The sequence below is a fragment of the Geotrypetes seraphini genome, chromosome 17 (genome assembly GCF_902459505.1).
Source record: "Geotrypetes seraphini chromosome 17, aGeoSer1.1, whole genome shotgun sequence".
NCBI classification, from domain to species: domain Eukaryota; kingdom Metazoa; phylum Chordata; class Amphibia; order Gymnophiona; family Dermophiidae; genus Geotrypetes; species Geotrypetes seraphini.
This window is the reverse complement of record NC_047100.1, coordinates 39,178,602-39,192,844: the sequence shown is the minus strand read 5'-3', so window position 1 is coordinate 39,192,844 and position 14,243 is coordinate 39,178,602. Positions and strand designations below refer to the sequence as shown.

At 42.4% G+C, this 14,243-nt stretch overlaps 1 protein-coding gene across 4 annotated transcripts in view; it reads left to right on the top strand.

Moving 5' to 3' along the window:
* TWF2 (twinfilin actin binding protein 2) overlaps window positions 1-13,671 on the top strand; it is a 77,231-nt gene extending 63,560 nt beyond the window's left edge. For all 4 annotated transcript variants that reach the window (XM_033926150.1, XM_033926151.1, XM_033926149.1 and 1 more), the window contains 2 exons: window positions 9,055-9,176; window positions 10,251-13,671. In XM_033926150.1, coding sequence (XP_033782041.1) covers window positions 9,055-9,176; window positions 10,251-10,418 — 290 coding nt within the window. In that variant the 3' untranslated portion in view covers window positions 10,419-13,671. The remainder of the gene's footprint in view (window positions 1-9,054; window positions 9,177-10,250) is intronic.
* Window positions 13,672-14,243: the final 572 nt, after the last annotated feature.

Here is a 14,243-nt window from a genome sequence, read left to right as displayed (position 1 = left end):
ATCATCAACTAAGGGAAAGGAGAGAGTTAGCAAAACACGGTAGAGATGAGCACGAATGCTCGTAGTTTAGTTAATAAAGCAAGACCCGATGATAGAAGTTTAATTAGATATTGTTGCTATCATAGAGACAAGTAGGATGTAACCATACCAGGCTATAATCTTTGAAGACTTGGTTGTTTACATAGGCCATGGGTGGGCAATTCCGGTCCTCGAGAGCTGGAGCCAGGTCAGGTTTTCAGAATATCCATAAATATGCATGAGATAGATTTGCATCTCAAGGAGGCAGTGCATGCAAATCCATCTCATACATATTCATTGTGGATAGCCTGAAAACCTGACCTGGCTCCGGCTCTCGAGGACCGGAATTGCCTACCCCTGACATAGGCCATCAGCGGTCATCTGTGACATAATGAGGTTCGACAGCTTTGAAGTTTTTAGGCACATTTCTGAAAAAGAGGTTGACTTTGATGACAGGAATTCTCTTTCTTGTTTGTTCATCCCTATGTATGTGTTTGCACATGCCCAAACATGTGTGCCAGCTATGGAAAATGTCACAAAAGTTGCAGACCCTTAGAGTGGCTAAGCCTACTTCTTGATTTTGTAGTTTGTTCCTATTTTCAATTTATATTGTATATGTTTTGATGTAAGGGAAAGACAATATATCAAATACCAAGTAAACTAAACTAATGGAGGACCACTAAAAGATACTGTCATGAAGAGCTAAGAGCCCGAGGTGAGGTTTAAGGAATTAGTAGAATTGATATGAATCATGACAGATTAGAATAACACATCTTGTGTACTATTATCAAAACCTTGGAGTGGAGTAACCAATGCTCATCTCAACAAAGGAGTGACATAAGATCTATAAGCCTCTGTCATCATTTTTACCTCTATATTGAATGAGTTGTAGGCATCTGATGTCAACACATGCCTGACATCAGGCATTGCTGTAGTCAAGATGACTCATCACCAATGCATGTATCAAAACAGAGAGCTTTCTTCCCTAATAGATCCTTAACAGTGTAGATCATTTTCAAAATGAAGAAACATTTTCTCTAGAGGGCATCTAAAACCAGTTTCTTCAGTTTTGATTGAATCTGTGGCCAAAACTCAGTTTCAGCTGAAACCAAAACAAACCCGCCCCCTAACCAGGAACAGCCCCTGATCCCTCCATCCATGACCCTTTTTACCTTTAACCTCCTTTCCTGCCTCTTCCATTCCTGGTTCTACTTCCATCCCCTCAAACATAAGAAGCCCTCAATTTCTCCCCCTTCTCCACCCAGGGCCCACCCCGTAGACAACTGACATCCCTAGGCCTACCTTGCCACCCTGGTGGTCTAATAGCGATTCAGGGCAGGAGTGATCCTCGGTTGCTTCTGCCCACCACATGTCTATAGTCAAAATGGCTTGCAGCTGGAGGTCATGGCAGCCATTTTGAGTTTGTCACTGCTGGTGCTGACTCCATTCTGCAGTCTAGCCACTAGTGCCGGACAAACTTTCACCATTTGTGCTCTGATTATGACTGGACAGATTTGGATGGGCTGGAGTGATATTTTGATGGCAGATTCCGTAGTTGGAGAATAAGGCCACTGCTGGGAAGACTTCTAAAGTCTGTGTTCTGTAAAAGACAATGACCAATCAAAATCAAGTATGCTATGAGTTTATCTTGTTGGGCAGATTGGATGAACTGTACAGATCTTTATCTGTCGTCATCTACTATGTTACTAGACCATTAGGGTAGTAAGGTAGACCCAGGAGGGCAGTGGCCTAGTGGGACCTGGGTGGAGGGGTGGCAGAGAGAAGGAGGAAAGCCAGGGGACATAGAAGAAAATGTTTCAGTTTCAGACAAAAATGAAATGGGGCCAAATTTAGATATAGGGCTGATTTTTGGCATTGAAACCAAAATTCAGTCTGCCTCAAATTTACTCATTATATCAGAAATATGGAATCAATGGTTCAGGTCATGGTCTGGGCAGTGTTTTTCAACCTTTTTACACCCGTGGACCGGCAGAAATCAAATAATTATTTTGTGGACCGGCAAACTACTAGGACTAAAATTTAAAAACCTCGTTTCCGCCCCATCTCCGCGAGCTCGGTTACCTCAGTAACTATAGAAAAATAGACAAATATAGTGCAAAATATAGACAGCAGATATAAATTCTCAAAACGGACACGTTTTGATCACTAAATTGAAAATAAAATCATTTTTCCTACCTTTGCTGTCTGCTGATTTCATGAGTCTCTGTTTGCATTTCCTTCTGTCTGTGTATCCTTTCTTTCATTTCTTTCTTTCTGCACTCAGGCCCAAGAATTGTCCCTTTCTATTCCCTCCCTCTTTCCTTCCTATGTCCTTAATGCCCCCAGTGCCTCCTTCCCATGTCCTTAGTGCCCCCAATGTCTCCTTCCCATGTCCTTAGTGCCCCTTCCTGTCTTTAGTGCCCCCAGTGCTTCCTTCCCATGTCGTTAGTGCCCCCAGTGCTTCCTTCCCATGTCCTTAGTTCCCCCAGTGTTTCCTTACCATGTCCTTAGTGCCCCCAGTGTTTCCTTCCCATGTCTTTAGTGCCCCCAGTGCCTCCTTCCCATGTCTTTAGTGCCCCGGTGCCTTCTTCCCATGTCCTTAGTGCCCCTTCCTGTCTTTAGTGCCCCCAGTGCCTCCTTCCCATGTCCTTAATGCCCCTTCCTGTCTTTAGTGTCCCCATTGCCTCCTTCCCATGTCCTTAATGCCTCTTCCTGTCTTTAGTGTCCCCAGTGCCTCCTTCCCATGTCTTTAGTGCCCCCAGTGCTTCCTTCCCATGTCCTTAGTGCCCCCAGTGCCTCCTTCATATCTCTTTAGTACACCCAGTGCCTCCTTCCTATGTCCCTCTCACTGCCTTCCACACTTTGTCCCACCCCCGAAGCCAGCCTGCCTGCCTGTCTACCTCTCTCCCTCCCTTCCTGGCCAAAGCCAGCCTGCTTGCCTGCCTACCTCCTTCCCTCCCTGCCCTGCAAAAAAAAAAAAAGCCTCCCTCCTTCCTTTCCCCTGCTCTTACCGCCCTGCTGCTGCTAAAGCCGACAGGAAGTCTTCTTTATTATGTCAATTCTGATGTCGGAGAGGATGTTCTGGGCTAGCCAGGCAGCGATTGATGTTGGAATTGATGTCGGAAAGAAGACTTCCTGTCGGCTTTAGCAACAGCGGCAGGGCGGTAAGAGAAGGGGACCCGGGGAAAGGAAGGAGGGAGGGACAGGAAATGATCGCCTGTCCCGTTGTCCCCGAGCACAGCTTCGGGATGATGTCCCAAAGCTGTGTGTGGGGACAACGGGACAGGAAGTTTGAAAACGGACCTATGGTCACTTTAATCTTCCCGGCCCTGCGCAGACCGGCAGAAATTTCCTGCAGACTGGCACTGGTCCGCGGACCAGCAGTTGAAGAACAGTGGCCTAGGTACTCCAAGAATATAATGGATCTACCAGAGATATTTTCATACCTGCCAAGTATTGTGAATCAGCAAGAGAATCAAAGACCAGTTCTTTTGATTTATCAGGATTTAATTTTAGCTTATTGTGTTCAGCCATTCTGCTTTCATGGATAGCTTATTGTTAAGAGGCAAAATATCTTGGCAGTTTGCTGGGTCAGGCTTAAAGATCTAAGTCTCAGGTGAATGAAGTTAGTACCAAAGTCTGAATCAAACTGCCCAGTGGGTCCATTAAGGCAGGGGTCCCCAACCCCCGGTCCTCGGCCATTTGACAGCCGGGTCACGAGAGAACTGTCAGCAATGGGCATCTCTTTGCCTCATCTTGCTACTTTCTGACAGCCAGGCCGTAAGAGAACTGCAGGCAACAGGCATCTCTTCCCCTTGTGTTGCCATCTCCCTCCCTTCCCCTCAACTTTGCGGGTGCTCCAGAGTTTTCTCTTTCTGAGTGTATGGACGTGGCAACATTCTCATAAGTCCCACACGACTGCCCCAAAGCTTTTCCTCTGACGCACTTCCTGTTTCTGTCTGGGCGGCTTGCATCATCAGCCCATAATAAATAATAATAATAATAACTTTATTTTTCTATACCACCATAATCTTGCGACTTCTAGGCAGTTCACAATGAAGAAAAGCTGTACAGACAGCGAATTACAGAGTATAGGTTGATTAGAGAACATTGAACATCCAGTGATAGTACAAGGTGAGTTACAGGGTCAGTGGATTACAAGGTTCACAATAAGTAATATTATACAATCGGTGGAATTCAGAGCATAAGTAGATAAAAGAAAATTGCGCGGTCAATGAATTGCAAGGTGCAAGACTGAATAGATGAAAAAAATAACATAGGATGTTGAAGAGAAATTGTTTGTTTTTAACATGATACATTAACGAAGGACGGGCACCAGTGGGAAACTGGTAACGATTGGAGGACGGATTATGGTAGATGAGGGTTGACGGGTTCCTGTTAAGGTGATAGAAGAACTTCGGATGGGAGGAGGCTCTGATTTTAGGGGTGAGAAGTCTGGTTAGGTTATGAATTTCTTAAACAAGGTGGTTTTTAGTTCTTTCCTAAAGACACTGTATGACTCTCTGGCGGCATCGGTGAAGTAGCCTAGCCAAGTTTGCTGTCTACCGGCTTGGAATTTGAACGTTCTGTCAAAAAAGGTATGATATCTACAGCCTGTGATATTTGGGTAAGTAAAGAGGTTGCGGTTTCTGGTAGGCCTGGTGACAGTAACAGTTACAATAAGATAGGTTTATTGGCAATCAGCATAAGGCAACTCACATGAAATAGCAAAGTACAGCATATTGGCTACAAAGGATAGCATACATAAGAAATAGCAATCTGATGTTCTTTTGGGCCTGACTCCTCTCTCATCTCTCTCCCTTATGCCATCCTGCATGTCACTTATATACATTATTTTAGTATCCTGAGGTACATCCTAGTTACTCACTTCTCATTGGTTTGTCACATATGTCATTTTTATTGGCTGAATAGTCTATACACTTATCATGGAGCCATGCTGAAGCATGACGTCACCTGGTGCCAAAACTGACCTTTCTATATTTCCCTGACCAATGCATTTCCAATACTAAGGCTAATAACTCCAGAGAGCAAGCCCCTACCTTCCTGAGTTACACTGTCCTTCACTAGTACTTCTTAGGAGGACCTCTTATCATGTACTTTATTGTTCTGAAAAGTCCCAAAACAATGATACCACAGTCAGGAGATCTGACTGCTGGTTTCTGGAGCAAAGGTGAATCTCTCTCTTACTAGCAGAGAGGAAAATGACAACTTAGAAGATTTAATTCATAAGCACAATGTCTTTCTTAGAAATATAACTATTTGGGGATCTCAGGGGTCTTCGCCTACAATATATGCAGGTCTTATACTTGTGTGTCTTTTTCCGCCTATATTTTCATGCAGGTCTTACTCCCGCTTCTCCTCTGATTCGTCATCATTCCCCTCTAAAATTCCCCTCTGGAAGCCTATGATTAGGAGTCTTTCCCCCTCTAGATCAAGATATAAGGGGTTGTAGTTGTTGTCACAACATCGTCCACATCCAGGAGGAGTGGAAGGAGGAAGGGCCATTATTCAGAAATTAAGCTTAGTAAAATTGGGATGGGAGAGAGAAAGGGGAATAGACACTGGATGGGAGAGGATAGAGAGGGGAGTGGGACTCTGGAAGGAAGTGGAGAGGAGAGAGCGAGCACATACTGGATGGAAGGAGGGGGATAAAGAAAGAGCACATGCTGGATTGGGGGAAGAGGATAGATTAGTGAGATACTCGAAGGGGTGAGGGAAAGAGTTGGAAAGTTGTAGGTAGACACAATGAAAGGAAATTTGAGGACAGGAAAGTAAATAAACATAGAAAATGACGGCAGAAAAGGGCCACGGCCCATCTAGTCTGCCAACACTAATGGCCCACCCCCTAACTACCTCCATGAAGAGATCCCACATGCCAATCCCATCTTTTCTTAAAATCTGGCATGCTGCTGGCCTCAATTACCTGTTGTGGAAGATTATTCCAGCGGTCAACCACACTTTCAGTGAAGAAATATTTTCTGGTGTCGCCATGAAATTTCCCACCCCTGATTTTCAGACAAGAGGTAGAAAATAAACTGAGAAGGAAGAGCAGAAAAGAAAAGGAAGGGAGAGGAGAGAGAGATACCGGAGCATTGGGGGAGGGGGAGGAGACAGATACCAGATCTGAAGGGAGGAAAAGAGGGAAAACCATCTAGGGGAGTGAGTGAGAGATGGAAGGGAAGAAGACAGATGTCAGACCATGTGGGGAGCGGAGGGAAGAAGATAGGTGTCAGACCAATGGGGGGGAGTGAGAGACAGTTTCTGGTAAAGACATAGAAATAAAGCAGATGCCATATGGAAGAGGCAGAGAGAAGGCAGACAGGGGATGGAAGGAAGAGAGTGACAAGAAGATGAGGAAAGCAGAAATAAGAAAGGTAAAAATGTATTTTTTGCTAGAAATGTAATGTATATTGTGTATAAAATTGCCCTATGAACCGCCCCAAATCCCTCCGCCCCCCCCTGCCCCCGCAACACACACACACCGGTCCCTGGAAAAATTTTCTTCTATAAAAGCGATCCTTGGTGTCAAAAAGGTTGGGGACCACTGCATTAAGGGATTAAATAATGTAGGCGCTAGGATTGATCCTTCGGAACTGCATTGGAGAATGAAAAGGGAGCTAAAAATCTATTCTGTTATACTATTCTGTTAAGTAAGAACTGAACAATTTAAGAGCATTCCAGCTAGTCCGGTTTCTGATGATCTATTTTTAGTAGTATAATGACTGTGAAAGGAGGGCATACAGTAATATGTTGGGAGAATGGGTTTAGAAACAGGGGCTGGAAAGGAGGAGTGAAGATGGATGGATGAGGTGAGATTATGAAGTTAGTGAAGGAAGGAGAGACAACGGAGATATGGAGACAAGGCTTTGAAAGGGGAAGAATATGGAATATTGTGTGGAAAGGAAAAAGAATATGGGCCTCTATTAGAGAGACACAAATCTATATACAACAGTACCCACCACCCCATATATATATATAGGGGTGTGTGTATATAACATCCCTGTCCCTCCATACCATAGTGTGCCAGAACCTTATCTTCCTCTCCCCCCCAAATTTTTTCATTAATCCCCCGCACACTTCCACCTCCACCCTTTCTTTCTCCTCCCAAAACACATTCGACTCCACCCCTCTTACGCCTCCATCCATACCCACAGAGCTACATAAATAACCTATCCCTTCCATAAACACTTTATATGCCACCAAACCAAACCACAAACAAAAACTCCACATACACCACACCCTGAGTCTGGAAATGCAGAAAACGGAAGCACATCATTGTGTCACACTGTAAGAGTGTTGTTTAGAACTTGTTCTTTTTACTTGGGCTTTTGTTTTTATTTGCCTTTGGTTGCTACTGAATATTACTGGCCTTGATCTTTGTTTAGATTATTCCTTGTTCTTAGTTTTGTATAGTACTTTGATGGTATAGATGAAAGACGGTTTATCAAATTAATAAACAAATGGATTGACTAGGTAGGAAGAGTGCTTTGTTTAAAAAAAAAGTGGCTGGTGCCATATATACCTTTGTTGTACAGACTGCATAATTATGTATCTCAACATGAGTCTAGTTTATGGTTTTTGCTCATTATTCCGGCTTCTGGATTTAATAAAGATATTTTCACAAATATATTTCCAGTGTAATAGCTGTGGGTTATGTAGAAGAAATCCATTCCGGATTTTTTTCTGTGTCCCTCCTACTTCGCTGGGAGCTCTACTGCCACCTGCAGTTTTTCCCTTCTGCACGCGAGCTGGAAGGTGGTTTCAACATTTCATGTTAATCAGGAGCTCCGTTTGCTTGTATTCCAACCTAAAGGCTCTAGGAAACAGGACCAAATTTTGAAGAAGATAGTGCTTCTTTGCTATCTAGAGGTCACCAATGAGTTTTTTGCTCTCTGTCCATCTGTTTGTGCTGACTCATTCATCTAAGCGTGGCATGCCTGCTTCCAAGGCCTCGATCTCCAGATGGATCCGTCAGGCCATTTCGTCAGCCTACATTATCTGTGGGAAACAGTCTCCTGTTTCTGTTAAGGCACATTTAACTAGCTTTGACGTGGTCGGAAGCTAGGGCAGTCTCTACAGAGATTTGTAGAATGGCAACTTGGTCCAGTCTGCACACATTTGCAAAGTTTTATAGGGTGGATGTTATGACAACAGAGGACTTTCCTTTTAGTTCCTCTATGCAGTCAGTCCGCCCTAGATTCCTGAGACTGCTGTTGTACATCCCGCTTATCTAGAATGAAATACCTATTGCACTGGAAAAAGAGATTATGTCCTTACCTTGATAATATCTTTTCCAGTAGATAGGTGTGTCATTCTAGATTCCCGACCTGTCCTTTCTGCACCTAAGTACTGTTTCATTATCTTTATGCTTCGCCAAGTTGCATCTTGGATGCCAGTCAGCCCTGTGGGTCCTGAAGATTTCTGTATCATGTGTTTATAGTGTATTCAGAGGTACTACCTGAACTCCTTTGATGCTTCTTTTGGCTGTTACTTGTTCATTGAGTGTTCAAGTGTACTTATATTTGAGCAGAACAGTTGATTTGCTTGGGAAATTTCCCGTTTTTGGCCTTACTTCACATAATTCTGATGGAGCTCTTGTTTGTTTGGGTACTAACTGCAGGTGGCAGTAGAGCTCCCTGTGAAGTAGGAGGGACAGAAAAAATCTGGAGTGGATTCCTTCTGCATATGGCTCACAGCCATGGGGAGATAACCCACTTGTCTAGAATGACACACCTATTTACTGGAAAAGATATCAAGGTAAGGACATAATCTCTTTTTAATAAAGGCACATGGACACTTATATTGCCTTCATAAAATAGGTGCATTTTGGAAATTTCTTCTACAGGTATGAATATTCTTTTTATAAAATTATCCACCAAGTATCAGAATGGGATGTACTGAGCAGGGTGAAACTGTAATCATTTGAACCATGTACTCTTAAGCAGGGTCATGCCAGGCTACATGAGATTTGTGCTTAGCAGAATAAACATTGAGCCGCCTCTTTTCTCTCTGCAGTGTTTATTTACTCCATGCCTGGGTACAAGTGTAGCATCAAAGAACGTATGCTCTACTCAAGCTGCAAGAACAGACTCCTTGATACCGTGGAACAAGATTTCCAGTTAGAAATTGCAAAGAAGGTGTAGTAAACTTTGTGTTCTGCTTTTTATGTTTCTTTTCTCTTTTAATTGCTTGCTAGGGCCAGCCTCCAATCAGGCAGAGTTAAATATTTGGGATTGGTGGATGCTCTGGAATTACAGGGCCTCAGCCAACGGAAACTAGCATTTTATTGACCACCCCTAGCATTATACCTAGAAATTCAATTCTGGGCCATGGCTATACTTCAGCAGTAAATTTCCAGGTCTACAGAGCTAGCAAAAACATAGCTGGTTAAGTGTGATATTTGACACATAACTAGCTATGAAAAACTGGATAAAGTTATGACTGTTTTATGCGGTTATCTTAGTCAATTAAATGCTCAGAATTGGTACTTAACTGGCTAAGTGATAACTCTGCCACTGGACACTACCCTGCCCCTCTTTAAAAAAGGCCAGTTTTGACTTGGGTACTAACTAGGCATTTTCAGCAGCACTAATTAAGTGCCACTGAAAATGTCTGATGAGTATTGGACAGGTGATTTAAAAAGGACAGGAGTCTGGCCATTTAAATCATTTTGAGTATCGGACCCATTTGTTACTAGAAATAGTTTATATGACACTATGCATTGGATATTTCCAAATGTAACACCTAGCACTTGAAGGGAAAGGGACAAAAAGGGAGGCAGGAAGATGAATATGGAAAAACAAGGACAGCGGAAATGAAGACTTCGGCATGAGTGGAAGCAGGTAGTAGAAGAGTGAATAAGGCAGGTGGAAGAAGGGGGTGAATAGATATTAGGGGGTGAGGGGGTGAATAGATATTAGGAGGAATGGAAAAATATTGGGAGAGAAAGTATAACAGAGTAGGTTAGAGTAAAACAGGATGAAAATGAAAGAAAAAGAGGGAGGAGGATCCTAGGAAATGAGGAACTGCAGAGGGAAAACTGAACAACACCAGCAGAGAGCAACTGAAAGAAGGACAAATATGGGAGAACTTTATTTACGGATATTCTTTCTTCTCAGTGCTGTTTGCCTTCTCTCTCTTACTTTCTTATTAATTGATTTCATATTGGGCAGAAAGTTTTCTATATTTGAATCCCTTTATCTCTCTTTTAGATTGAAATTGATAATGGTGCTGAGCTGACTTCAGAGTTCCTCTATGATGAGGTGCACCCGAAGCAGCATGCTTTCAAACAGGCCTTTGCAAAACCCAAAGGGCCTGCTGGGAAACGAGGACAAAAACGGCTTATCAAAGGGCCCGGAGAGAATGGAGATGACAGCTAAAAATCACAGAGAACAAAGGATGGAGAAGGAGTCGATTTTGATTTTTTTTTTTTTAACCATACTTCAGGCGAATAGCAATCGCAACAAATCCCATTCCTGCTCAGAAAATTCAGAGGACCTGTCTCAAATTTTACTATTCATGAAATATGTTTTTTGTGTGTGTGTGTGTTGAAGAGAGTGGAGGGAGAGAGAAGAGTTTAACAGTAGACAAAGAAATGGAGGGGAAGAATTTTGCTTTTTAGTTTTTTTTAATCTTCCCTTTTCCTCTTTGGTGAATAATTCCTTGCAGAAGAGTGTCTTCTACAGTTATAAACCTTAACTGCCTGTCCCCTGTATTAACTCTGCCACTTGAGTCACCTGCTTCCTCCCTTGGTCTTCTGATTTATAAACCTGCGTGTGTCAAAAATTCTTCCAACAGATCCTATTGTGGGATTTAAATCAAAGGAAAATGGATAGTGGAAAATTGGCTGTCTCAAATGCTCGTCTGTTACAGTTACTACAATCTCATTTTGTTGCATTAATATCCTAATGTATAAATATAGATGATTCATAGCCATCTGCTTCCTAGAAGCCTTTGCAGGTTTGCTGATGTTGGCAAGTTTCCCTGGCTCCCGATACAAAGGCCCTTGAAATATTGCCACCAACAATGTTATGTCTTTTGGATTACAAAGGGTAAGATGGGCTGTGGCTGGCAAACCTGAACTTGCTAATGATCTCTTGATCGTCTGCCATCTTCTTATCTAGATGAGAAGAAAAATAGGTATTTTTATCGAGAGGTCAAGGATAGCTGGGTTCTTCTATCTTTGTTTTTCCAGTTGCTTGGGCCAGCCTCCTATGTGGTCTTTCAGATACCTGAATCTAGGAGTCTGAGCTACTGGCTACACCTTTCACAGACAGAGAGCTGGTCACAGAACCGGGGGCTCAGTTGCTGCCATTTGCTAAACAATCATGGGAGAAGGAAGGGAACAAAGATGGTATGGACTCCATCACTAATATAGAGAACACTGCTATTGTCAAAACCAATTTAAGCTCGTTTCATAGCAGAATTTGCACTGTAGTAAATTTGAAATTTAACTTCGTTAACTCATACATAGCATTTATTTTTGGTCTAATGCAGAGCCTTTCTCTTTTCTTCTTTCTTCAACTCAGTCAAAACCAGTGCTGGAATCGAGACACTGAAAACTTTTCATTCACAACTGCCTAGGTATTTTTACCCTCTTTTTTTAATAGACCCTGCCTCCCTTTGGCTGTGCTTAATCATTGCAGTAATGATCTTGAGGCCAGTATCCATGCACCAGAGCTCCATTAAGAACTTTGTCTCATGGGTCATCACCCTTGTTCATGACAGACTCCTTCCCTCCAAGGGCTTAGCCCCCGTTGACATTGGCCGTGAAAGACCTAATTTGGGAATTGAAACAGGGACCTCCTGCATAGCAGCATTTCTCTGAGCTATTGGACTGACCCATACAGTGGCGTAGTAAAGGGAGTGCGGTCTGACCCGGGCACGGTCTTCTGCAGGCACCCCTTCTGCTCTCCATCCCCTTCCCCCTGTACCTTTTTAACTTTGGTGTGAGCAGCCACGAACTTGCTGCCCGCGTCAGCTTCGGCGCTCTCTCTGATGTTACTTCTGGGACCCGCAGCTAGGAAGCAACAGCGCCAAAGCCGATGCGGGCAGCAAGTTTGTAGCTGCTCGCGCTGAAAATAAAAAGATACGGGGAAGGGGCTGGCGGAAGAGGGATGCTGCTCACCCTCACTATGCCACTGGGCCCATATAATTTGTACATAATTTTTATATGATCCTTCTTTGGGCATTGAAGTTGCTTGTGATGTACAGTCGGACTACATTTGCACATAAAGCAGCAGTATTTCACACTAACCCACTAAGTAGATTGTTTTATATATGCTGCCAGATTTGTAGCATGCTAATGTAAAGGTTGCTTTTTGCAAACATTATTTTATTTCTCCTTTAATTTTAGAATTGCGTAGTATGAGCAAAACAGGTTTTGGGCTCCCCAGCAGGTTTCTACCGCCCTTGGAGGCCTTCATCAAGATGATGGGGGATCCAGGAGCAAGCTAAGGGGCCAGGCAGTCCTTGCCAAAAACAGAACCAAGTACTTTTCATTTATAAATAAAACATTTGAAAACTTTTTCCCACTAGCTACTTTGCACAGTATATAAGTGCAATAAAACCACTACTGAGATTGTCCTTAGCAATGTCTTTCAGCTGCTTATTTTTGTGTATTGCAGTAATCGACTCACAAAAATAACCTTTTGTTAAGAAACAAATACACCGCTCAAAAAGAAAATGGGAGAGAACTAGAAATTCAGCATTCTTTCCAAAAGCGCCAGCTCTATGGATCTCTTTACCGCTTAGTTTACGTTTGGAATCATCATATTCTCGCTTTCGCATTCTTTTGAAAACTTATCTCTTTCTGTTGACTTTGTAACTAGTAGAGAACACATCTTTGCAGTGATAGATCATGGATGGTTTTATGTTTTCTGTATGAAAGTAGTGTACTATTTTAATGGCGTTCCTTTTTTTTCATTTTTATTTGATATATTTTATTGTAAATTGCCTTGAATTGTGCTGCAACTAAGGTGATATATCAAGTTCAATAAACGATAGGAATTAAAACAAAATTCTGATAACTTTTGTATAATATGTGTACAAAATAACCAACATTTAAATATGCTGTATAATCGGTTCTTTCTATGCAACAGGTTACATCACTTAACATAAATTCTTGGGTAATTAAGTATTTTCCCCTTCTATCTGAGTGGGCCTACAATCTAATTATTGTACCGGGGGAAGGGTTATATTCTTTTCTTACCATAAAATCATTAGTGACTATGTGAATAGGGACAAGCTCTCAGCAATGTCAGTTGGTTCTTTATGACACTATCTTCATGATGTCATATTTAGTGGACTTTCTGTGATATAGCGGAGGAGATATCACCATTGCAGTGAGGCATGTTAGCTGTTGGTAATAACAAAGGATAAAATAATATGAGCCTCTGGGGGATTTAATGTCTAGGTTCCTGAAGAAGAAATTTGAAACAGAGCTCTGTTGACCCATACCTTTTTTTTTTTTTTTTTTTTGCATTTCAGTGCTTGGAAAGATAAGGGTCATTTTAAAAATTCCTTTTGGAGATGGAAAAAAATCAGGGATACAGTACTCCCCCGATATTTGTGGGGGTTCCGTTCCAGGAACCCCCGCAAATCTCGAAAAACCGTGAATACGGGGAGCCTGGAGGGCAGTAGGAGAGCAGCCGGAGCGCCGCAAGTGCAGGAAATCACTTGCGGTATGCTCTGACCGCCTCTTCCTGCACTAAGTTGGGCCTTATCCAATCAGGAGCTGCGTGTCAAAGCGAAAGAAAAAAACTTTACTAATGGAGAAACTTATAAGAAGCAATTTGAAAATTTCGTGATATTGATAGCTTCATTGGTTTATAAGATATAGCCACTTTACGGTTGGAATTTAAATAAGAGCATTTATTTACACTTGATTCATTATAGACAATCTACTAAGTACTTGATTGCTCTAGTTCAGGGATAGGGAACTCCAGTCCTCGAGAGCCGTATTCCAGTTCGGTTTTCAGGATTTCTCCAATGAATATGCATTGAAAGCAGTGCATGCAAATAGATCTCATGCACATTCATTGGAGAAATCCTGAAAACCTGACTGGAATACGGCTCTCGAGGACCGGAGTTCCCTACCCCTGCTCTAATTGTTAACTGAGAGCTTATCTCTATTCACATATTTAAATTGTGGTTATTTTGTGTACATATTATACAGCTGTTATCAGAATCAACAGCATAATAGC